The 25149-nt window shown below is 41.5% G+C and overlaps 1 protein-coding gene across 5 annotated transcripts in view; it reads right to left on the bottom strand.

Annotated features, from left to right (window-relative positions):
- REEP3 (receptor accessory protein 3) overlaps nucleotides 1–25149 on the bottom strand; it is a 129762-nt gene that overhangs the window by 21810 nt on the left and 82803 nt on the right. For 4 of the 5 annotated variants that reach the window (XM_090058306.1, XM_090058304.1, XM_090058303.1 and 1 more), the window contains 4 exons: nucleotides 17603–17675; nucleotides 6264–6340; nucleotides 5730–5850; nucleotides 5464–5577 (listed from right to left, as the gene is read on the bottom strand). In XM_090058306.1, the coding sequence (XP_089914432.1) occupies nucleotides 5464–5577; nucleotides 5730–5850; nucleotides 6264–6340; nucleotides 17603–17675 (385 nt within the window). Of the gene's footprint in view, nucleotides 1–5463; nucleotides 5578–5729; nucleotides 5851–6263; nucleotides 6341–17602; nucleotides 17676–21990; nucleotides 22038–25149 lie in introns of those variants that run through there. The other variant, XM_090058305.1, reaches the window with a different exon arrangement.

Raw genomic sequence — 25149 nt, 5'->3', positions numbered from 1 at the left:
GTTCCACATCCAAGACTGGAAAACAAACACAGTTGTAGATTTAGAAAAAGCATATGACACAGTGGATCATGAGTACATATTCGTAGTGCTACGAAAAATGGGGTTCCCAGAGAAATGTATATGGTGGATAAGGTTATTGTATAGAAAAGCAGAGAGTCAAGTCCAAATTAATGGGTACCTAAGCAGGGCCTTTAAAAACCATACAGGATTGAGCAGGATGCCCTCTTGTCACCACTACTACTATTTGTGTGCAGCATGGAACCGTTAACTCAAAGAATAAGAAAGGACAAGGTCATAAGTAGAGTAAAGCTATGAGGAAGAAGGGAAGTTAAATGAGCACTATACATCAATGATATAAATGTGGTAATTAGAGATAGACTTTCAATGGAAAGGGTGCTAAAGCATGTGTCAGAGGATGAGGGAGTGATGGGGACTAAACTAAACAGAGTGAAAAGCACCATAATGGGAGTGGGGAACTGGAGGGACTTGAAGAAGTTGGACTATCAAATAAGACAAAGAGAAAACAGAGTGCTAGGGATCCCATTTTTGCTAGGACGAAAGTAACACAGCATGGGAAAAGGCGACTGCAAGCATACGGAAAATACTTAAGTTATGGTCAGGAAGGACATTGTCCTTTGCTGGAAAAGTGGTGGCATTTAAGGCTGTGCTACTGCCAATTATTCCAGGGTGGATTTGAATACTACAAGGAAGAGAGAGGAAGAGACAGAGAAAAAGCAGAGGAAAAAGGATTAGACACACTTATTTCACAAAACCAGAGAGGACTGATGGGAGGTGCAGAGTTTCAGGTGGTTACTGAGGTAACAGTTTTACCATGGGGTTCTGTATGACAAAAAGTTTTCTGTAAAGGTTTTTTTTTTGTGGGAAGTTAATGTATGTTGTTTAAGGGTTCAATGTATGTAGCTGTATGTTTTTGATATGCAGCTGTTTCTGTGATATGATGTCTCGGTAAAACAAGGATGCTCAATATATGCGTCTTGTGCAAAAACTGTGCCATCAGCACAAACCTGCAAAACCGTGCAGCTAGTTTTCCCTGCCCTCGGAGATCCCTTTTTTTTCTGTTACTTTGTTCCCGCGTGCGCCAAAAGCAGGCACGAAGAATTAACCAATCCATGCCCATCATGCGAGAAACATCATTCAGCCTATAAAACCCATGTGCAAGCTTCCGCCTAGCAGAAGCAGCGCTCGTCCACGCATTGAGGAGGAGCTTTTCCTCCCTGCCCAGGCTTGGCCAGCCTTGACGTGCTTCTCTGCCACTGATTAAGAAATTCCCCGGTGTACCCCTTCCCAGTGCACTCGTTAAGACCTCATTCGTCCCTGTATTGAGAGGGTCTCCGCAGCTGTTGATCCCAATCTCCCAACGCAATCGTTATCTGTTTTGACTTGTGCCTACGTGTCCATTCTGTTGACGTGTAAGTAAAACAAAAATCTTGCAACCATTATGCATGTGTAGCCACCTCCTTTATGAAACCCACCCAAGGGGAAAAGACCCACCAGCACCACCAACCCGCGACAATATATAGCTTTGTAAGTGTAGGATGCTAAGTGCATTTTTATTTATTTATTTATTTTATGAAAGGTTCCCATCAGTATGTTTGCCCCATGTGGCCCACGTGTTTTATAGCCATGCTTAGTGTTGGCTGCATTTAAATCAACTTTATAGTTGATTTCCATTACTGAGCACATGCTGTTTTTGGCAGCCATTTAATGATAGACAATGTATTTCACAGGGTATTTACTTGTATGTGAATGTAAGACAAGAGGCTCCTGCCCCCCCGCCATGCTGATTGGGAGGGGGGGAACCTCATGTTATATTCAAGTAAATAAAGCAACTATGTAGACAAAATTATATTGCCCTTTTTTCAAGTGAACAGTTTTAAATATTAGATAGGTAAGTACAGTCGCCTCCAGGAGAGGATTCCAGTTCCCTCAGAACCCTGAATGCCCCTTACATTAAAAGTCACAACTCCAGATTTTTAAAATTTTGCCAACTCCCGAAAGCAAAAGTTTGCCACAAAAACCTCAACAAGTTGCCAAGTCAATCTGGGCATCATATAAACCAGATTTAACTGTTTACCACACCTAAAAGAAAGGGCATCCCTAATGCACTATAATGCCATGTGGCAGGCCGCTGAATAACTCAAAATGAGCTCACAGCAGACTGCCTCTGTAACATGTTTCAAGGGAAACATTCCCTTTGACTGCAGTTGGTATCCACATGATTTTGCACACCTCTTGAGAAAGACTCCCCAGTCCCTACTTGTACTCCTGTCCTGGCATTGTCCTCTGTGGATTTTCCTGGGTAGCCAATGGGAGGCAAATGTGTGGAATCTATCATCTGACAAACCACCAGGCAGAAAACAATGATCCAACAACCATCTCCTATGCCTCCTGTACCTCCTGCACACAGCTGTGGATAGTTACATAGTAGTACAGGTTGTCCCAGTCCCGGAAACATTTTCTGAAACTCAGGCTATGACCTTCAGTTTCATATGCTGGAGACAGAGATCAGATGACCTGGGAAAAGTCAGTGAGGTCTTTATATACAAAGTAAAAAGTTACTAAGGAAAGCATGCATCATCTTCATTTGCTGACAGATATTCACAAGTCTACATAAACAATTACAAACAGAATGATGATTCTTGTCAATCACAGCTGAACACCACCAAGATCCCAAACCAACCAAGACATTCAGGCAAAAGGTATTTGTTCCTTAAGGAAGAGCAAAATGGGTACATCTGAATATACCTGCAGATTACAAATCTTACAAATTTTCTTTAGCAGTAGTTAGAATTTATATTGGGGTGTCCAACCTTTTTGAACGTGGGGCCGGATCATGAACTTTTTAATCACTCAGTGGACCGGTGAGCCGTATTCAAAGACCTCACAGGATACGGTATCACATTCCCCCCACCCCCACAACGAAAGTACAGCATTTACTTTAGTTTCCTGTTACAGCACCTCAGGCCTCAGAAAACAGCTTGGAGGGCCACACAGCGGTCCGCAGGCTGTATGTTGGACAAGCCTGATTTATACAATGCAATCACTGGCGGACAAAGCAACGAAGTGCAGACAGAAGTGCAGCTCTCAGCTATAACTCAGAATGATTTCTGCAGTGTTCTGGATTACAACACTACCCCAGACCAAACAGAAGTTCACTGCTGGTTCCAAGGGGGAGGAGAATCTAGCTGCAGTTGGGAGCCTGCAGCAAGGTTCCCATACCAAGAGCCAGGGCTCTCTGTCAGTGCTCGCTGTTTTCAGAATGGGAGGGGGGAAAGGCAGGGGAGGGAGCTTGTTCTTGGGGCTCCCCAGCTGGTGCTGAACGGTGGGGTGGGTGAATTGGAGCCCTCACCTTGGTATGGGAACCCACCTTGCTGGGGTTCCAATACACCCACCCCACCCTGGGGGGGTGGGGGGGAGCTGAAAAACCCTTACGCTGAACTCCCTTGGCTCTCTTTCCTCCCTCCCATTTTGAAAACAGCAACACGCTAGGAGCTCAGCAGAGGCAAGTTACAAGACACTATATTTTGACATGTCTGTATCTGATACGTCATGGAACAACGAGGCAGATTTTCACCAGATAGACCATTTTTTAAGTTGTTTGCAGCCATGCACTTGAGAACGGGAGAAAGTTGCCACTTCTGTCTGCACCCTATGTTGCTGATGGTGGTCACCTTACCTTTCCAAACACATACTGTACCAAATGAAAAATGGAATTTTCTGCCAAAAAGCAACAGCAATATTCAAGGGGAAAAAATCATGCTTGTTGAAAAGCAACTTCTTCTAGTCCTACACTTGAGTGCTTATTTTTTTGCACAATCCCACTCTTGATGATGCACATTGCCATTGAAATAAGATTTTTTTTAATAAAATTTAATTGAAAAATAAGTCTTTTTAAAAATTAAGGAATTTTTCATTAACTTCAATTGTAAAATAAACAATAACTGTATTAATCCATTTTAATTGGTATTGCTTAAACAAATGATATAAAGGCAGCAACACAAAAGGTGTTTGGAATGTTAGGACAGCAAAAGATTACACTCCTTTAGTCAGCTGATTAAATCACATCATGTCAAAGACCACTGAACCAATTCCCCATGCTTTAGATGTAGGTTAAAGATATCCCAGCATTTAGATTGATGCGACTACAAATGATTATATAAACCTTTACATATCAGGCCAATACAAACATTTAATAAGTTATTCTAACTTAAACTCTCACACATTCCTTGTACATTCCATATAGAGCAGCCAGCGTGTGCTAAATGTATAAAAATCAGCAACAGTGATACTGCTTGCATTATCAAAAAGGGCACCAAGTCAGATGAGGCAGATTGTTAAAAAAAAAAAAAAAGACCCTAAAGCACCCCCATCTAAGGGATTAAGACAGACAGTTCTTTAAAATGATTTAATGCTGAGACCCTTTAAGAGAAGCCTCGCTTTGCAGTCACCACATTCAACTTCCCAATATTCAGGTTTGCTTCCAAGCAACAGTACCTTACAGATGAGCTGTGCTGTCATTTTGGCGTCTTGTTGTTTCAATATATTATTTTGTAGTTTATTTAGTTTGTAAACTGTTTCAGTTCCATTATTATATAAACATATTAGCTTTGCTTGTTCTTGGAAAGCAACTGGGCCTGATATCAGGATGTCAGCAAAGCTGTTGGCCAATTACAAAGGACAAATTCCTAATATTATTCTTCTGTGTTTTTACTTTAGCAAAAAAAAAAAGTACTAAAATGGTTAGGTCTACTTCTCCCATCTCTATGGCAAACCAAAACATCTTTGAAGCATACAAACTGTTCTCATATTTGCTTCATCAGTTAGAAACCAACCTTTTTGATCAAATATTTTGGAGAAGTGCCCCTCAAATTTCAGTTAAATTACAGCAGACAAGCACATACCTAAGTAACTGATATTGCTAATTATTATGCTATTGTGTTTAATATTAAAATACACCACTCAAAATTAAAATATGCAAAACAGCTGATGCAAGCTCTCATATAGTACATTAATAACTAAATCCCCCACAACTGAAAACACCTAGGAATTAATTGTGTTAAGATTCAACTTTTATCTGCGGTAGTAATATTTCATGCCTTATTTTGTAAATGCAGTTACCTCAACTTGATTGAAGGAAAACAGCGGAAAGAAGCCAGAGATCCTATAAACAGTGTGATTACCAGCACGAAAGCGCAAAGACAGAGAAAGAAAGAATGGTCATCTTACATTAATAGTTTCCAAAAACAATTGTAGTGCATCTTGTGAATTCCCATGCTATACTGATCTCCACTATCTAAATTACATATTACTCATTGTATAATATACACAGTATAAAAGCAATCACTTTAAGAAGAAATCCTTTCAGTTAAACAAGAGATTAGTACCCAATACTACTACTGTTTTGTCTACAATATTTTCACTGAACAGCAAGTATAAAATTACCTTTACTGCAGCAGTCACTGCAGCAGTAGCTGCCAAATTTAAACCTTGCCTCCCAAAATTCACCATGGTCTCATAACCTCGTTCTTTGGCTTGCACAATGTATTCATCAATCTCCTAAAAACAAAATCACAGATTTATCACACACACAATCCAGGTGAGTCAAAGTTATGAAGATTTGTAAGAAAATGTTGATATTAGGAGTATCAGTCAGAACATTTTAACAGATTTAATTCTGGAAGGTATATAATATTTATAAATTTTCATACCCGCTCTTTGGAAGAAAGAAGAGGATGGAGAAATTTTCTATAGATTAAACTTGCCCCTCTAGTATATGGAGAGAGCAGCCATACAACAAAAGCAATCTTCAGTTCATAATACAATGGAAACCTGCACATGAGAGTTAAAAATAAATAAATAAAAGCAACTGGGAGTTCAAGCACTGGGACAACAAAGTAGGTGCTAAATTCAGCATACAGTACAAGGCCTTGCAAAAATAACTGGTAACACATTTTGGCTCCAGTTCCTAAAATGCTCAGATTTAAAAAAGTATGGGCTATTTGTAGCCAATTCCATAAATTAAAATTTAAAACACAATTTATCCTTTGGTTTGTATTTGACAAAGCTATCAAAAGCAATACAGATAAAGCTATTGGTGGTTTTCTGCATATACTTCATTTTGTTTTGTTTCTTTTATAGGATGCTAGCTTTCTTTTACATGAACTGTATCATTTCACAGAGCAGGTAACATATCATAAATAAATATGATTATAGCCCAAGTTTTAGACTAAGCAAAATCTTACCATGAAACCATTAGGTCTGCTATTGTTTCAGTAACGCTATAAAGAGCAAACACAATCCAGTACATCATCCATCGAACCTGGGAAAGAAAGAACGAAAAAATCTCTTAAAATTGTTTTAAAATTTCAACTATATAAGAACCACTTCCTTAGTCAGCAACAATACTTATTAGCTGTAACATAACTAATACAGCTATGTATTAGCTGCATTTTTGTTGTTTAACTAAAAGCTGCCCAACACAAAGATAACATCACCATAAGGCAGTAACAAAATACCGTAAGAACATGTGATTTGTTTTGCTTCTGCTCTGCATGGAAATCATAGTGGCACCTGCCACATTATATCAATGGGCTAAGCGGCTGCACCCATTTTACCCATCTACACCAACAGTTCTCCCCTCCAGTGAGACTACAAGTGCAGAGAAACCCTTTTCAGGGAGCCTGTTAAGTTCCTCACAAAAGACTATCATTAAAGTGGGAATCTGGCTTTCTCCTCTTCAAGCCAACCTCCCAGTCCACTGCCAATGATTACACTTGAAAAACAATCAGTTTCAAAACTACCTGCAAAATGGCAATCTTAACTAAATGAGTGAGTCCCAAAAAGACAAAACTAGGGCTCCCCTTAAGGCTCATCTTCTGTCATAGCTTTAACATGCAGTTCTAAGTGGAATATGAAATTTGCAAGGCATTGAATAAGCCAATATAAAACTATCAGGACTATTTTTAAGCAGAAGATTGTACTGTACATTTAATCTTCTTTCTTCTGCCTCAAAGGTAAGTCACACAAAGCAGCTGGGTTTTTTTTCCCTTTATACCTTCTCCTACATAAGTAGGAGTAAAGTTAAATTAGTTAAAATTTAGCTATATTGTGTAGTAGTTTAAGTTTCAGCCATTTACTGCTAAAGGATACATAACCCACTTCTTCACCAAATTCCTAAATAAATCAAAAATCTCTCTTGTGCACTTAAAGTTAGACACTAAAACATACCGTACACATACCACACAAAGTTATATGGAAGCCCAACAAAAAGTGTGGAAAGGATCAGATAAGCTCTTAGTCAACATTTAAATGCGACCTGGCAAAGGGTTTGTAATTGCATTTTTGTCTCCAGATACCACTTAAAGGCATACATTTCTCTAGGGTTTTCTCTATCCTAACTTTTATGATTAAATTCTACATCCATACTTATTTCTTTAGACCAGTGATTCAGGGGTACTGAGAGATCTTTTTAAGGGTGCTGCACAACATTAGCACTGTTAAAATTTGCAAACACTGCCACATGATTAATTAACTCTGCTGTAAGATAGTATGTCTCCGCTACTATTCCACAGCGCTGTTAGTGAGTTTACTGTGCCCTAATACTAACCCACATGCAGACAGCAATGCTTTACTGCAGAGCTAATTAGTCAACTCCACAGTAAAGCACACGTGTAGAAGCATCCACTAAATCTAGTGAAAAATGAGTTTTGTTTTTTCACATGGTTAATTTGATATAATTTGCAAGATATTTTGGAGCAAAAGCCTAAATGCATCTGTAAGGGAAAGTCCTTTAAAAATACAACAAACAGCTTGTCTCTCTAATCTACACCAAACTGTAATGTTAGATGTTATCTTATGCCAGTGCATAATACTAATGCACCAACATTTAATTTGTTACTATTTGTGATCCAAAGACCTCTTAGCATTTCATGTTGAACAGAAATCCAGAGTCATGTGATAATATCCTTTGCCCCAGTCTCTCAAAGGCATTAGAGGATATTTTAAGCCTAAGCGAGTAAACCAAAATGAATGTACACAAGAGCTAAAGTTAGTTCACTGATGGACCATGACATGTTTAAATTACTGACCTCCTTGTGAACTTACATTGCCTACATCCAGACTCAGAAGTCTTAAGATTGTTTAATGACAAAAGTGAGGGGGAAAAAAATTATGAATATTTGACATATTACACTAACAATACATTTGTTTACTAGAGTTTTACTGAGTGAATACTGAGGGGGAAAGCACCTCACCTTTCAGGCTAGGAAAAGTTATATGGAAGCCCAACAAAAAGTGTGGAAAGGATCAGATAAGCTCTTAGTCAACATTTAAATGCGACCTGGCAAAGGGTTTGTAATTGCATTTTGCTTTTTTGACAAAAAACCGATCTCCAGTTACCACTTAAAGGCATACATTTCTTTAAAAACAGTAACAACAACAACAAAACAAAAAAACCTACACACAGATTTCATTCACATAGTCAAAGCAACCACAAAAGCACAAAGTCTCTCTTCTCTGTTGCAAATCATCTTTAACAGTCTAGAATTACCATGCAATCAATTAAGCTCAAAGTTAAGAGTCTGTCATGCTGTAAATGCCAAAGCAAGTTTCTTTGTAATGCCAAAATGCAGTAACTCGGTACCCTACAGTTTGGAAGGAAGGCATAAATAAGCATTTTCACAGCAGGGGATTCTAGTGCTAGGTAGAGTCAGAGTAGGACTCCAGTGTTACTCATAAAAAGGCAAGCAGTTCATTTAATTTTTCTCCAAATTATAAGAGATAAAAAGCTACTAACGGGGATTTAGAGTTATGTTTACATGTACATGAGTGCACTAAGATTATCAATGACACCAAATGCTAATGCAACACAACACTGAGGCAGCAAAGCAAAATATTAAAAATTTAGGAATGGTCAAAGTAAAGCTTGTTGCAATCTTAATTTGGTCCTCTTGTGAACGTTGATAATGATACTATTACACATACCAGTTTTCCTTACAGGCACAGCAGTGCTTCAATCACTGCTCACAAACTGACCACCACACATTTTGAACAGCTCTTCAGTAGTTTTGTTTTTAGTCAATGCCTCTAGGCTTCTTTACTTGAGGTGCACCAATATTAGATCGGCACCAATAAAAGGGAAATTTACATTATTGGCTATTTTGGCCACTTGGACGTTCTGGCTGGGACCCCCAGATACCTGGGTTCCCTCCTGCGAGTCGGGATGAACCCGGATACACCCCCATCCCCTCACTGACAGGCCCAGCTTGGCTGAAATGGAGCAGCTGCCATGCTGTCTCAGGTGCTGGTGCAGTGTGACATGGACCATATTTTGATTTGGTTATTAATGCACTGCAGCTGTATAAAACACATTTGGTCAGATAAACCATTAGTTACTCTTTCAAAAGCATAACTTATGCTCAAAGAACCCTCTCAGATCAAACTAAGCTTTAAAAGACTGCATTAAAGAAGAACATCTCTTCAGAATAATTAATTTTGTCATGGTAATAACAGCAATATAAACTGAGACAAAACAGTATGGATTTTTCTCCCCAAATTCAAAACAATGCAACTCTTCTTGTATTCACAGGAATCTTAGATGTATGCGATGCATAATTTTAGTATCACTATTGCTTTATAGGCAAACGGTGTTAGATCAATTCTTCATAAATTCTAGTTGCAGTAAATTCCAATTATCAAAAGATTTAAATAAAAATATATAGAAATTAATGCAACCGATCAGTTGTTTATCTCCTTCTAGTGTATACCATGCCATCTCTTAATACAACAGTAATTCAGACATACCATAATGTTTATTTCAATTGTGATTTTGAACTATTTCATCTGAGGAACATGTCTATGCCACACCATTACTCAGAAGACAGTATATATAAGGCTGAAAGCTGGCTACAGCATTTTAATAGTGGTATTGTAACTCATATGGTAAAGTAAGATAAATGGGAAAGAAATAACAGAGAAAACAGTTTTCACTGCTAATCTGGCAAATGTTTGCACTGATGACCATGTAGCACAGTGGGTGCCAAGACAGGCCACTAATTAGCACCCCCACACTCCCAGAGTGCCATTATGGTCCTCTTCCCCTGCCTGATCTGCTGCTCTGCTTTCTGCTCTGCCTGTCCCTTTGTCAACCCATCATATGCTATATGTATACAAGCTGCCCATGCCACATGTTGGTTGATGAAGGAGATTGGGCTACACAGAGACAAGACTACTGTTTCCTGAAGTGTCAGTGCTTCTAAGGAAGAAAGGAAATAGCCTGCCACCTTCCTGCATTTCAAAATGAGCTGTCTGGTCGTGGTAGTGACAGCACTATCACCGGCAGCCCTGTCCCCCTCTTCCTCCAAGGTGTCCCTAACTAGGAGATAGAACTTGTGTGCCACACAGCGGATGCCAACAAAGTTGGCATTGTGGACCACCTTGACCATATTGGCCCTGTTGTCAGTGACCATGAACCCACAGGTGAGCTTACCCTGCCCAACGAGCCACCCCTGCACCATGCGGTTCATGGCCCCCATGATCTCCCTTGCCGTGTGGGACTCATCCAGCACCTAGGCTTGGAGAAGAGCCCACCAACGGCCTGACTGATCGCACCAGTGCCCTGTGAGGAAGACATAGGCATGATCACCACCCTGGATTCTCCAAATGTTTGAGGTGAAGTGCAAAGCTCCTCCCTCAAGTACTCCCTGCATGCAGGGAGGGCACCACCGTCCTACTAAAGGTGGTGCATGCGGGCACTTTGTAAGATGGGGCCAGAAGCACTATGAGAGTCCAGGGTTCAGGCGGCTCAATGAAGGAGAAGGCTGGCCATCCAGAGCAAGCATCTCCCCAGTGCTCTAGGTGACCTCACTCACCCTTGCAACGCAACCCCCTTTGTCTTCAGCTTTCCCCCACCTCTCCAGAGTGGTCTGCCTCTGTTTTGTGGGGACAGGGGCTTTGGAGCAAGAGGGGTACTTCCCATTGGGCATGCTCCCACTGGTGCCAGGCTGAGGAGGAACAAGGGCAAGAGGGTGCTGCCTCCTGAGAGGCAGCAACAGCATCGCCGTGGTGGCAAAATGTTTCACCTCCTGCTAGATACAGAACCTAATAAATATATATATATAAAATTAATTTCAAAGACATTAGGTGCTGGAAGAGACCTTGCGAGATCAAGTCCATGACCCCTACCAGAGGCAGGAAGTCTGCAGGAATCAGATAAACCCAGCAAGATAAACAGCCAAATGCCTTTAAAATGAGTCCAGAGTAGGTGCTCACACCACCCTCTGGGGGGAGTCTGTTCCAGACCTTGGGACACTCAGACTGTAAACAAGTTTTTCCTTATACTGAGTCTGAATCGACCTTCTAGAAGTTTGTGGCCATTAGACCTAGTTATCCCTTGAGGAGCCTTGGTGAACAACTGTCTAATTAGCACATTGGAAACCCTTCCCAGGCTTGTGCCAGGCTGGGCACAATGAGCATGATGGAAAACCTGATTCCCTGGTTATTTTCAAGGCTTGATCTGGGCATGGAGGGCTGCTGGATCAGCTGGGGCTTTGCTGTGGGCTTGGGAACAACATCCCCCACAACCCTGCAAAGCTCCTGGAGCTAAAATGAGGCCACACTCTGCATCTCAAGTAGACTGTGGGCTAGTTTCCTCTGGGAAGTCCTCAGTGCCCTCACATGAGTTATCTGCAAAGGACAAAGCCCTGGAAACACATTGTGCGGAGTAGTTCTGTGCCAGGCCCCCAGGGATGGCTTTCACCGGGACCTCATAGGCCTGTCTGGTTGCTGCACTCTACTCAGCTTTGTTCTGCTGCAAATGGATGTTCAAATTTTTAGCCATACTTTTGAGAGGAGGAAGGGATGAGAGAAAGAAAGCACGAGACAGGGAGGGGGGAAGGTGAAGAGAGAGAGGGAAGCGGGGGAGAGAGAGTGGGGAAGGTATCAACTGTAATTGTGGTGCAGGCAGGTGGCATCAAATGCTTCTGGGGCCACTGTAGCAGGGGCATCCATAACCCAGGGGTTGCTGACCCCTACCCTACAGACTTACCTTATCACGCTGCAGGCCTCTGCTTCTCTCCATCACCCCAACCCCTGTTGCAGCAGCCTCAGAAGCAGCCAATACCACCTGCCTGCACCACAATTACAGTTGCTACCTGTCTCCTCTCTCTCTTCACACCCCCTTCCCTGTCTCGCTGTCTCTCTCTCGCTCTATATCCTTGTCTGTCTCTCTCTCTTGCTCTCTTTCTCCACCTCTCACCCCTTCCTCCTCTCAAAACTATGGCAAAAAATTTGGTGCACCATGGATTGCACAGCACTAAATTCCCCAACAATAATTTGGCACGCCATGCTTTGCACAACACTGGATTCAGCCCTCCTAGCTTTGGCCAACATCACCTCTAGTCCAGGTATGTTCCTGAGCACCCCGGTGTAAAAGGTAGCAACCCTACTCACACCAGATTAAACATCTGTCACATCATGGCCTTATATACACAGCCTGTCTTCCAACATATGGCACACATTAGTCTATAAATATAAAATCCCCTGGAAAATTGAGTGTTGGGGTACTTATTAACATTTTCAGAAGTTAGGGGGTACTTGCTACTTAAAAGGTTGAGAAACACTGAACTAAATGACCTCCTGAGGTCTCTTCCAAACCTAATTTTCTATAATTCTATGATACACAGATGCACATGCATGATGTCAGGTCATGGCCTTGAACCTAGGGTGTCAGCCTGACCAGCATAGTTGCTCATCCCAGCCTGCCAACCTACAGCTAGTTACCCAGGCTGATAAAGGTTGTCCTCCAGCAGGACTCAGCACTTTTCCAACTCAATGGCACCAGCATGGCTGGTCAGAATCAGCCAATCCTCCCCCCACAAAGCTCTGACCCAGAGTAGGAAATCTCCAAGCAACCAGGTTCAAACTGAACCCAAACTGTTTGCAATTCCCTCCAACTTCTGCTCTCTTGATTTCCCAGCTTCCTGACTCAGCTTGCTTCTAGACCCCACACTTAGACTGACCTAGCTTGTACCTGGAGTCTGCTCACACCTCCTGACCCCATCAGCACTTTGATCCCCAAGTACATCCCAGACCTGGTCACCCACCTCATGGTCTCACACAACACAAGTATGACAAACTTAATGTGTAAAATACATATCAAATGTATTATGGACTTCCTGAGGTTCTTTTTAACAGGACTTCATAGACTACATGATAAGTCCACGAAGTAGTGTTGATATGGGAGAAGCGGGCAGAACAGAATAGGATGCAATTCAACAAGGACAAATGCAAAGTGCTACACCTAGGGAGAAGGAATCACCACCACACTTACAGGCTGGGGGATGACCCTCTCAGCAGCCCTGTAGCAGAAAGCAGTCTTGGAGTCATACTTGGCTCCAAGACGAACATAAGTCATGAATGTGATGAAGTGATCAGTAAAGCTAATCACACTTTATCATGCATCAGCAGGTGCATCACAAACAGGTCCAGGGAGGTGATGCTTCCCCTCTGCAGCATTGGTCAGGCTGCAGTTGGAGTACTGCATCGTTTTGGGGGCCATACTTCAATATGGATAACCCTGAGAGGGTCCAGAGGAGGGCCATTCGTATGGTTAGGGGCCTCCAGGTAAGGCCCTATGAGGAGAGAATGAAGGACCTGAATCTCTTCAGCCTCTGCAAGAGAAGGTTGAGAGGTGATCTTGTGGCTGTCTACAAATTCAATCGGAGGAGACTGCAAGGGATAGGAGGTGCTCTTTACCAGGGCACCCCTTAGAGTAACTAGAAATAACGGCCACAAACTGAAGGAGAACAGATTCATGTTAGACATCTCCTTCACAGTAAGGGTTACCAGAATCTGGAATGGGCTTCCAAGGGAGGTGGTGCTCTCCCTACCTTGGGGGTCTTCAAGAGGAGACTAGACAAGCACCTGGCCGGGGTCATCTAAATCGCAGCGCTCTTTCCTGCCCAGGGCAATGAGTCGGACTCAAAGATCTGCTGAGGTCCCTTCCAACCCTAATATCTATGAAATCTATAAAATATACTATCAATCTAGTCTTGTAATGATTAGATACATATAAAACATCTGAGCATTTTCATTATTTTTTAACATATTGCATATTTTTTTTAAAAAAAGCATTGCATGACTTTTCCATAGTAACCTAAGCTTAAAAAAATAGGTTTGACTGAAATAAGTAAGATGTTGTTTCAACTGATTCTCCTGTAGTCGTATAAATCTAAAAAAGCTGGTGCTCGGTTTAAAATGCTAGTTTCCATAGTTTGCAAAGAAAATAAATAGTTTGTTAAAGTTGTACTGTTCCATAAAGTGACTGAAGGAATCACAAAGCCTATCTACCGAAAAGCACCTTCAACATTAAATTAGATTCCAACTTGTCATCTGTACACAGTGACCTGCAAAAAGCAAGCCTAAACATTCCAGCAATTTTTTAAAATAACCATGTAGGTAGAGTCAATTTATTTTCTTCTCTCTCATTTTTTGTATTTTGAGTGTTGAGCCATCCCTTTCCTTTTACCTGTTCAGAGCATATCCAAAAGTAGCTTTAATTTAGAATCTAGCCATAAAAAAGAAAAGAGATCTAGACCAAAACACAAGAATTTCAAGGCAAAATAAACATCTACTAAACATCTATTTCTCCTCTGTATTCATTTACACTGTTAGAAGCCATTAGTTAATGGATTTCACAATTCCATTGCCATTAATACATAGCAAACCACCTCACAAGTGGTCCCTGGATTTAAAATGTTCAGACATCAAACTAGTGAACTAGGCCAGCATTTCACAATTTTTTGTAGTAGCAGCAGCAGTTTAGGGACCATCTTAAAATACAGCTTACAGTACCAATTATGTACCACTGAAAAACTGTACCAGGTGTACAACTAATTCTGTGATAATTAAAAATTACTCTCAGGGAAGAATAGATAGCTATGTATTTTAGGTATTAATTATTATCAGCTCTTATTGCAATTTTCAACATTCTTTAAAAAAAACATAATTTATAAAAGATTAGTTCTATGCTGGGGGAGAAAGCGTAGTGAGAGGGCCAACCCTTGTTAATGAAGCCTTACAGAAGACTGAAAAGCAGGGGGGAAATGAGCAGTTGCAACAGTATGTAAGTATCCATCATTTTATCTTTAGTTATTTAGGTAAAGCTTAACTGTGTTAGAAATGGAGTATTGTTAGAAATGCACAGCTTGCATCTTGCACTTGATAAGGAAGAAACACTGCCAAGGACTTTTTCCCTTGCCCAGCCTTGCCACAGCTCTTCTTATACTAAATCGCAGACTCTCCCCCAGCTTCTCCCTAGCCTTTCTCATGCAGATTACAGAAGCTGGAATTCAACTAACTGTGTCCTTGAAGGGGGGGGGGGTTAAACTCTTGGTGACCTATAGTGCTCTCTGAGCATGCTCAATTAGCTGATGCATATTTACCTCTCCACCCTGCATACTTAAGTAGTTAATTATAATATACATGCGATGGATGTAGTGATGTAACCACATGTATGTTTGTATGAAACGGAAATAAGCTGTAAGAGTTCCTGTTTCTGCACACGTGCCCAGGAGGAAAAAGATAAATACAGCCTGCAAAAATTCCTTGATGGATTCAGAGTAATCTAAGTTTTTGACTCTGCTCTGACCCTATTTGCAAATACACCTTTTCTGCCATCTAATGAGTGTGTGTCTGTGATTTTAGTGGCCTCCAAGAAATGGACCGCAATTTTTTACATCAACTGGATCACTCAGGTGCAAACAATATCATCACCATGCCACCATACCTCGTCTGAAAACAGCCTGATTTTTGCCAGCCATTGTAGTAGCAGGCTTTGTCCATTCAGATTTACCGTGTCCTATTGGATAGTCTCCTTTATTTTGGCAGACTTTCATACACCAATAATTGGGGGAAACAAATTTTAGAAGGGAATGTGGTTTTTTTGAACACCAAAACTAAGAGGAAGGCAGATTTATAAACTAGAAGCTTTTAAAACTCGCGAGGTTTTCAAAAGTGGTGTCACTAATATTTTATTTTACTTGAATTTGTATGGGATGATTTGGACAGAGATGGTTCTGCCTCAAGGGGGCTGGATTAGAAGACCTATGGATGTCCCTTTCAGTCCTATTTCTCTGATTCTATGAACTTCGGCAAGTTGGGAAGACATAAGCATAAAGGAATATTTGCTTGTTTTTTTGGTCCAGTCTTGTTAGACTCCAAAATGTTAATAGCTTAACTAGCAGCAATGTTTAATACAACTTTTTGACCAGGAAGATACAATTATTTCTTTGCATACAGACCTTGCTACTGTCATTCACGACTTCTCATCATTGAGACTGTGTTTCTGTAATGTAGTATTAGATCCATATTCTACATTTCCTGCTGCCTAGTGAGATTTAAATAATTAATTTTATCCCTAAAATACTAGGCTGGCCTAGAAACTACCTAAGACCTCACAACTTCCCATACTAAACCTTCTGGAAGGCCAAAAACCCACTAAAACTTCTGGATACATTAAGATTTGCAGAAGGTCTCTCTATAGCTTTTACATTTTTTTTGGATCTTGTAAAATTATTTGGTTTAAAAGGAACTATTCATAGTTTATATTATAAATAGTTTCCTTAGGCTTCAAGTAGGGATAAAAAAGAAAATGAAGAAAAAACCCCCACTATACTCATGGGACTTTCTTTTTTTGTGCATAATTCAAATAGCAATAGTTCTAAAAGTCTAATGAGACGCTCTAAATGTCTTAAGATTCATACAGTACAAACAAGCATGGAACCTAACTATATTATATAGAATGGAGCAGAACTCCTGTCATTCCATTCTCTGCAATGCTATCGATCAAAAGCATAGATTAAGCTGCTATGTTTACTGAATACAAGGGAAAGATTACTTGAGTGATTTGGCAAGTATTCATGCTTTAAGTCATGCCACAGCCTCCTCCAAAACCCCAACAAGTTGGGTATGAAAACAATGTTTCATTAAGACTGCTCAGATAAATCAGTCAGAAGCTTACAAGAATGTACACATGTGAATGACTTTGCATGCTACTATGAATGAAAAAAGCAAGACTACCCACAGACAGAGTTCTCAGCTATCTAAGGGCATGCAGCCAAAGCCACACTAACTTTAGCAGGCTTGATTACCAGTAGAAGTTCAGCCACATCAGCATGCAACTCAGCACAGCGGAACCACCTAAAGTTGATCTAGCTTCAGATGACTTTTGCAGCTCTGAGCATAAGAACTGCAGTGTAGACATAGCATTAGGGCTGGAAGAAATTACAATCCTAACTTTCTCTGGTACGCATCTGTTTTACTGAAATACATACCACACTGCATTTCATCATACACATACCATATGTTAAGCAGTATAATCTATAGAAACTGTTTCAGAGCTCTAAACCTACTATGCAAGATAGCTGATGAATTAACATTCTTTTTGTACCTAATATTTCTGAAGTTCTGTTAAAACCCATGTCAAACTTTCAGCTGACTATTCTTTGCATAACGTAATGTAAAATTTCCCATACATTTCAACAGCACCATGTTTAACTGAAGAGATGAGACATGTGGGACTTACATATTCCTTCACATTTTTTGTCTTCACAGCCTTGTATGAATAATAAGCAGGATACAGCATTCCAAATATCAACCTATTAAAAAAATTAAAAAGTATTTAATTTGTCAATCTGTACATTAAAGAAAGCAGACATACTACACTATTAAACAGCTGCAAACAGCCTGGAAAAAGCAGTGCCTAATAGCTTGAAAAAAACCTCTGATTTTACAGGCAGCTTGGAGGCAACTAGGCAGTTTGTACTGGCAATGCTTTATCTCAGGCTGATTTAATGTTCCTGAAGACATCAGCCAGCTTCTTATGATCTGCCTCTAAACAAATGGAAATGTTTCTTGAACCAGGACTGTACTACAACAAAAAGCTATACCTAGTATGTAACACTAGCCAGTGCCAATATAACTTTCTAGTAACCATCACTGCTTTGCTGTGAGGGTAGCCATTTCCCAAGCCGCAGCCCAGCCCCACAAAGCAGCAACTCATCAACAATTTTAAAAGTGATGCTAGAATTCCTATCAAGAGTCTAAAACTGCATTTTCATCAAACACCAACAATTTTTAGAACTTATTGTTGAAAGAGGCTAATGCAAAACAAGAACTGAATTTTTGCTCAGCCAGCCAATTTCTGCTATAAGCAGTGAAGATTTACTTAGGGTATGTACACACATTTGCGGTATCCAATCTACAATAACTTTAAGCTGCATGATCACAATGGGGTGTAGCGTGTGCACACATTTGCTGGTGCCAAGAGCTGCACTGGGAACCCAACCAAAGTAAGTCAAGGTGGAAGAAGAGGGGAAGGGGGACAGTCAAGCGGTTAAAAATAGCCTAGTCAGGGGTTGGTTTGTTTTTTCGGGAGGGTGGGATAGGAAAAATGCAGCCCTAGAGCTGAGGCAAGCAGTTGGGCTTTTGCTCTGCACTCTGAACATAAACAAGTGTCTGTTAGATTGGGCTATTCCATTCCCAATCTTAGCTCACCTCCTCAGGGGAATTAATTTATATTGGGCCAGCCATTTTTGCCCAATCTAACCTTCCCAGAACATCTGGCACTTAGACCTACCCTAACAACACGTCCGAATGTATTTAACACAATGAATTCCCACTTGAAATCTCTGTGAATCTGGTTTGCACACTTAACAGTACTAATTGCATAGCACCCTGGGGCACTCTTGAAAGAATCAGGGCACCCCAGGGTACCATGGCACCCTGGCTGAGAATCACAGGGTTAAGGCATCAAATGACCAGCAGTAAATTAAAAGTCCCTGAATGAGGCAAGATTCTCCATAACTTTGTACATAACCATCATAAGATTTGCACCTAACCAACCATAACCACTACAACATTGCTCTGCTCTGTAGAAGTTCTACTGTCTACATTACCATTTTAATTACCTCTTTTTATTGGGAATGTGCACCAACCCTCCTATCCTCTACTTTGGGGAAAAATATAGCTATAGAAACAAGTTCAGATTCTGCCACCCACTCACTATCAACATCCAAGAAAATTTAATGAGGAGTCTGTTCCATTCTAGAATTGGTTTGGAGCAGAGAATCAGTGTTGTTAATTCATACAATATTATAAGAAAATGATCAGCACTTTGTAGCTGTGTGTATTCTATGCAAGAACAAATCCTAGCAACAAAATTAGGCAGAATAAGTACACCTCTCTTTCTAAACAACTATATCTTTAAGAGAAGGTATACACATGGTATACAGCACATAAAAATATTTATATTTTCTGAGTACAGTAAACTGTGGTGTTACAGTCCATGCTTACAAGTTAGACAGAATACCCTCCAGATAATATTTTACAAACCAATGAGAAATTCTTGTTCTTCAGAAGTTTTGTTGAAACAGGCTCTGAAACCTGTAACCTAGGAGCAGCCCTTCTGGAAAACTCGCCAGGGCTGGGGCCAGGGCCAGGGCCAGGGCCAGCAGGCAGGGGCTGCCCCAGGTGGGAGGGAGCAGGTGTGCCTAAGCTCTATGTAGGGCGCCATGGGGGCAGCTGCAGACCGCACCACCCAGGCAAGCTGTGCTGAACATGTCCCTTGCTCCCCACCCTCTCACCCCACATCCAGTCAGCTCCTATGACCTAGTGCACATGTAGTCCCCCCCCCAACCCCCCCCCCAAATATACAGGAGTAATACTATTTTGAGCTATAATGCAATTGCCTCTATATACACCACTCCAAAAAAAAAAAAAAAGTAAAATTAGGACAAAAATAATTCTTAAAATACAATTAAAATACAGGTTTTTTTAGTGTGTGTGTGTGTGTGTGGATATAGCTACACACACACACACACACACACACACACACACACACACTCTTTTATCTATAATTTGTTAAAATAATATCTTCAGAAAAATGTTGCATGTGTGGTCCTTGACAGCTCACCAAAACTTAAATGGCTTTCCAGAAGAAATAAATACCCATCCCTCCTATTAAGGCTTCCTTATTCTTCATTTTCCTAATCTTTAACACTACAACCAAAGTAGTCTCAATTAAACTAAGATAAATTCCTTGACCATAATTCCTGAATCATCATGGCTGCATCAAAAGCTTCCTAGCAGTCTCTCTCAAACTAAAACTGTACTGATGTGCAAGCAAGTGAAAAAGTGTTTAAGGTTTCTTTTTCTTATGATTTAATCTAATAAACACCAGAAATTACTTGACTTCTTTCTTGGTGCAGTTTATGTAGGTGAGGATCCTTGCTAGCAAGACAGTTCGCTACTGAAACCCCCGCTACTCAGAGGACATTCAAACAGGAGGATCGTATGTATGTGCACTGGATTGAAAAAAAAAAATCATTCTACTACAAGGTGAATTGCAAGTCTTTTTACAGACATCATCACATAAATTGATCTCAGAACTCCTTCAGGAGAAAAAAGGGACAGTTCCAAATACAAATCGGACAATTTACAAAAAGTGTCATGCAAAAGCTACGAGAGAGCATGCCCATGATTTGTAGAAGACTGAAAAGGAAACAAGATGTTAGTGTACAAAAATGACATTTGCAATACCTGTAAACTAACATGAAGAATCTTTCACTAAAATAACCAAACATAAGCTGTTTACATGCTTGTAACAAAAGATCTACATGCCAAGTGACAGCAGCACCAATAAGGAATTCTTTAAGGCAGGGCTGTCCAATAAACAGCCCATGAGAAGTAACACTGTGGCCCTCTAGGCTCCTGCCCAGCCACAGTTTCCCCACCCCAGCAAACTGCTGTAGTTCCAGGCTCTGCTCCCTCCTCCAGCTACTATTTGCTGCTCCCACTCTAGGGGACAAGGCAGCGCAGTGCAGCAGCTTGGGAAGCTGAGAGTGACTCTAGGCTATATGCTGCAACAGAAGGTAGAAGGGGCCAGGAGGGTCACAGTGCAGCAGGGGAGTCCCCACACACAGTTTAGCAGTGGCAGGGGTGGGTCATGAATATACAAAGCAGCAGTTGGGGGAGAAAAGAAAAAAACAAAAACAAAGATCAGATGGGGGGTGGAAACCATGGGCATATGTTGTAATGTGGGTGGCAGAGGAAGCATTGATGGGATGTGCAGCCTGGAATATCATAGCTAGTGTTCCGCGTTCTCAGTTTTTACCGATTTTCACTGATCAATTCCCTGACTTTTAAGTCATTCAGTTTTTAGTGATTTACAACCGTTTTTCAGTTCAAATCCCTGTTAACCAGCACGAGTGGGGAACAGCGGCAGCCACATATGGAGCGGAGGCCGGGAGCGGTTGCAGTGGCTGTGCAGGGGCTGAGGGAGGGTGCTGAAGCTGCTGCCTGGGGGCACGGAACTCCCAGCTCTGACCCCGGATGGGGTGGTACGGGCTGTGGGAATCGCTCCCAAAGCAGGCAGGTCCGAGCTGCACCCTGGCAGCTCCAGCTTTGGCCCTGCCCTGGGTGCTGGCGTGCCCTGCTGGGGGGACAGCCAGGAGAGCCCAGGCCCACTCCCTGTAGGTGGAGCCACCAGTGGCACCAGGCTGTTCCCAACACTGGGGGCAGGTAGCAACCTGCTCTCATTCTGCACACAGATCTGGAGGCATGCGCCCCTCAGGAAGAGCCCAGCACAGCCCCCCAGCTCAGGGGCCACATAGCAGCAAGAGCCACGGCCCCCTTGCCGCACACCCACTGACAGCTTCCCCCACTTTGCCCCTGCTGCAAACCTGGAAGTGGTGGATGGGCTGTGCTGTGCCCCTCCCCCCACCCCTTCCCTAGTCCCAGCCTTACTTCCTCCCTCCCTCCACAGCGATTGCTCCCCAATTTAAACCAATTTTTTTTCTTTTTCTTCCTTTTATCCTGATTTCATCCCAGTTTTTATGTTTTGAAGCGATACCCTGAAAAGTTCCCAGACTTTTTTTTTTTTTTAAATAAAAACCAAGAATGCGGAACACTAACCATAGCTTATCCTGGTACAGTCCATGGGGCATGCAGCTCTAAAGCCACTAGAAGTTCCAGGTACTGGATATCAGCAGCAGATAAGCAAAACTGTCTCTTTCTCCTTTTGCTGTTTCTGCAGTTTAAGAAGCACTGACTTCCTTCCCCAGGGGTCATGCAGCTGGAAGCTGGCCTTTCAGTTGCTATTAACTAGTGTCAGTTTTAACTATAACAAGAATCCTTTAGTGAAAATACAGACTCTGAGGGTGAAGCCTGCACCATCTATCTCTCCGGCAGGTCAGCTGCTGTAGGAACTAGACTTGGGGAGATGGACCTGCAATCTGACAGTAAGAAAGACAGAACCAGAAGCATTCAAATGAGTTGCACACTTTTAAAGACATCAGCACAGAAGCAAATCTCAGAACTCCTGTAGGAGGTAACGGGACATTCCAATGAAAAGCTTACAGAAAGCAGATGTAGTTATCCAATGTTCTCTGTCCAGTGGATTAAAAGCAAGACAGGCTGTTCCCCAAGCATACAGTTTGTAGCCATCTTGGGCACAAAATCCACTCCATACAAGCACTTACTTCAGGAAAACTTGCTGAGCAGATTGCACATCTTCAGAACACTTACAGGGCTCATAGCCCAACGTGATCTCAGAGTAAACTGAAGCAAAGAGCTCCAACTAATCTCTAACCACTAAGCCGCAGTATCTATTTAGAGAATACAGACCCTTACCTCTGGTACCATATATTTTCTCACAAGCTACATAAACCCTTTTCCCCAAATTACAAACACTCCAATTCTGGGGGCAGACTAAGCTGGGCAACTGTTTTTCTACCCAAGACAGAAGCAGCCTTCTTTGATTTCTGCTTTACCCTCCAGCAGCTGTGGCAATACTATTCAGGAAGCTGAGCAAGTCAATTGATAATGCTTGATTGTTCCTTACTCTACGGTTGTTAATGATAGTCTCTCCTTTTTAATGGTCTCAAAATTCCACTAATCAGGCTAACTTTTCTTAGGGAAGTTTTTACTGTCTGCTCGCTGCTTCTGATCTCTCTCCTTTCTTAATTCAGAGCCTTGGAAACTCTAGCTCTTTTAAAAATATAATAATCAATGGCTCAATAACTAGTTGAGAGAAGGTATCACCTGGAGTGCCCCATGGGTCTGGTATTGTTCAACATCCTCATCAATGACTTGGAGGATGGGATTGAGTGCATGCTTAGCACATCTGTGGATGACACCAAATTGGGTGGAGTTGCAGATACTCCAGAGGATAGGACTAGGATCCAGAATGACCTGAATAGGTTGGAGAAATGGTCCACAATCAGTCAGATAAGATTCCATGAAGACAAGTGCAGTCCTGTACATGGGCTGAAATAACTGCATGCACAGATACAGACTCAGGATTGAAAGGCCAGGCTGCAATGGTGCAGAGAAGGACCTGGGGTTACAGTATACCATACTGTGAATATGAGCCACCAATGTGCTCTTGTTTAATTAAAAAAAAAAAAGGCAACAGCATCCTAGGTCATATTAACAGGCGTGTCAAGAGAAATGATTCTTCCTAACTGTCCAGGACTGGTGAAGCTTCACCAAAAGTACCATGTCCAGTTTTGGGACCCATACTTCAAGAAGGGTGTAGATAGTCTGGAAACAGTCCAGCACAGAACAACAAAAATGATCAGGGGCTTGGGAGATGAGACTTATGAGGAAAAGTTGAAAGAACTGGACAGTCGTTTAGTCTGGAGAAAAAGAGACTGAGAGGGGGATTTGATAACAATCTTCAAATGCCTAAAGGGTAATTACAGAGAGGATGGAGACTGGCTTTTCCCTGTGGCTGTAAGGGACAAGACTAGGAGCGATAGCCTTAAACTGCAGCAGAGAAAATTCAAAATGGGGATTAGAAGGAATTATCTGTGTATGAGATTGGTCAAACTTTGGGACAGGCTATATTGTAGAACCTCCATCCTTGGAAATGTTCAGGACTTGGGGAGGATAGTTTAGTCAGGGATGATCCTGCCTTGAGTATGTGGCTGGACCTCCAGGGGTCTCTTCCAGTCCTACTTTACTATAATATTAAAAATCAAAGAGCTATCCACGCAAACCAGTCTTCAGCAGCAGATTTTAGCTTTGGTTAAATAGGAAAGGGAAGGCGATTCAGCTGAAGATTAGTCTCTGCCCCCACTCTATGTACCCATAACTGTGGAAAAAATCTGTGCTCTTTATTTTGCCTTTCAAAAACCATGGTGCGTTTTGTATTCCAGAGTATGCTATGCGTGACAAAATGGTAGTTCCATTATCTCCCTACAAAAGCCAATTCACACTCCTGGACCACTGCTGTTCCAAATGAATACAACTTCTTTTGATATCAAGCTGTAGAATATCCCACTGCAAAAAAAACACTAGAGTGACCACAAGGGTCTTTGGGCAAACAAATTTCCCTTCTCCTTTCATCAGCCCCACTGTTAGTTACAAAATTTGAGACAGACCACCTGAAGCACAGTTAAGACATTACTTCTTAAAAGGCCTAAGTCTTGATAAAGTCTTTCTCAGATCCAAAAGATATTTGGTACTTTTTGTAAAGCATTCTGGCAAGGCAGAGTTTACTTTAACTAAGATTGATTTATGAGTGTTTGACACCCAACCATAGCAGATTAATTTGGCTTTTGCTTTGTGCATTTACCTGAATTCAAGATGACTCTAAATTTAAGATAACCTCCCAATAATTAGATTCTATACCTGCATGCAGGCAGGATCATCCCCGATTAAACCATCCCAGCTGTCTGTCTAACCTGCTCCTGAAAATTTCCAAGGATGGAAGTACCTGATGGAGATCCCACAATTTCTGCACATAGCCCAGAAGTGGGCAATTATTTCAGCTGGAAGGCCACTTAATACTTTTGATGAGCTATAGAGGGCCACAAGGGTAGCTCCACCCCTTGACAGGTACCCTACCCCCTGATTGCCACTTGGGGACTGGAAGTCCCAGCCCTAACCCCACCCTTTCCCACTGCCACAAGAAGTCCTTTCCCTTGTCCACAGGGACATAGGAAGAGATTTGCCATCTTGGAACCAAAAAAAAACCCAAGTCATATACTAAAAATCAAACATCTACTCTAACATTTTAATTTTATTTCAAAAAATATTTTTGTCCCAATTTGTATATGTGTGCATAGT

The sequence above is a fragment of the Crocodylus siamensis genome, chromosome 7 (assembly GCF_052110815.1).
Source record: "Crocodylus siamensis isolate JL-2025a chromosome 7, ASM5211081v1, whole genome shotgun sequence".
Lineage (NCBI taxonomy): Eukaryota > Metazoa > Chordata > Crocodylia > Crocodylidae > Crocodylus > Crocodylus siamensis.
This window is presented reverse-complemented; position numbering and strand designations above follow the sequence as displayed.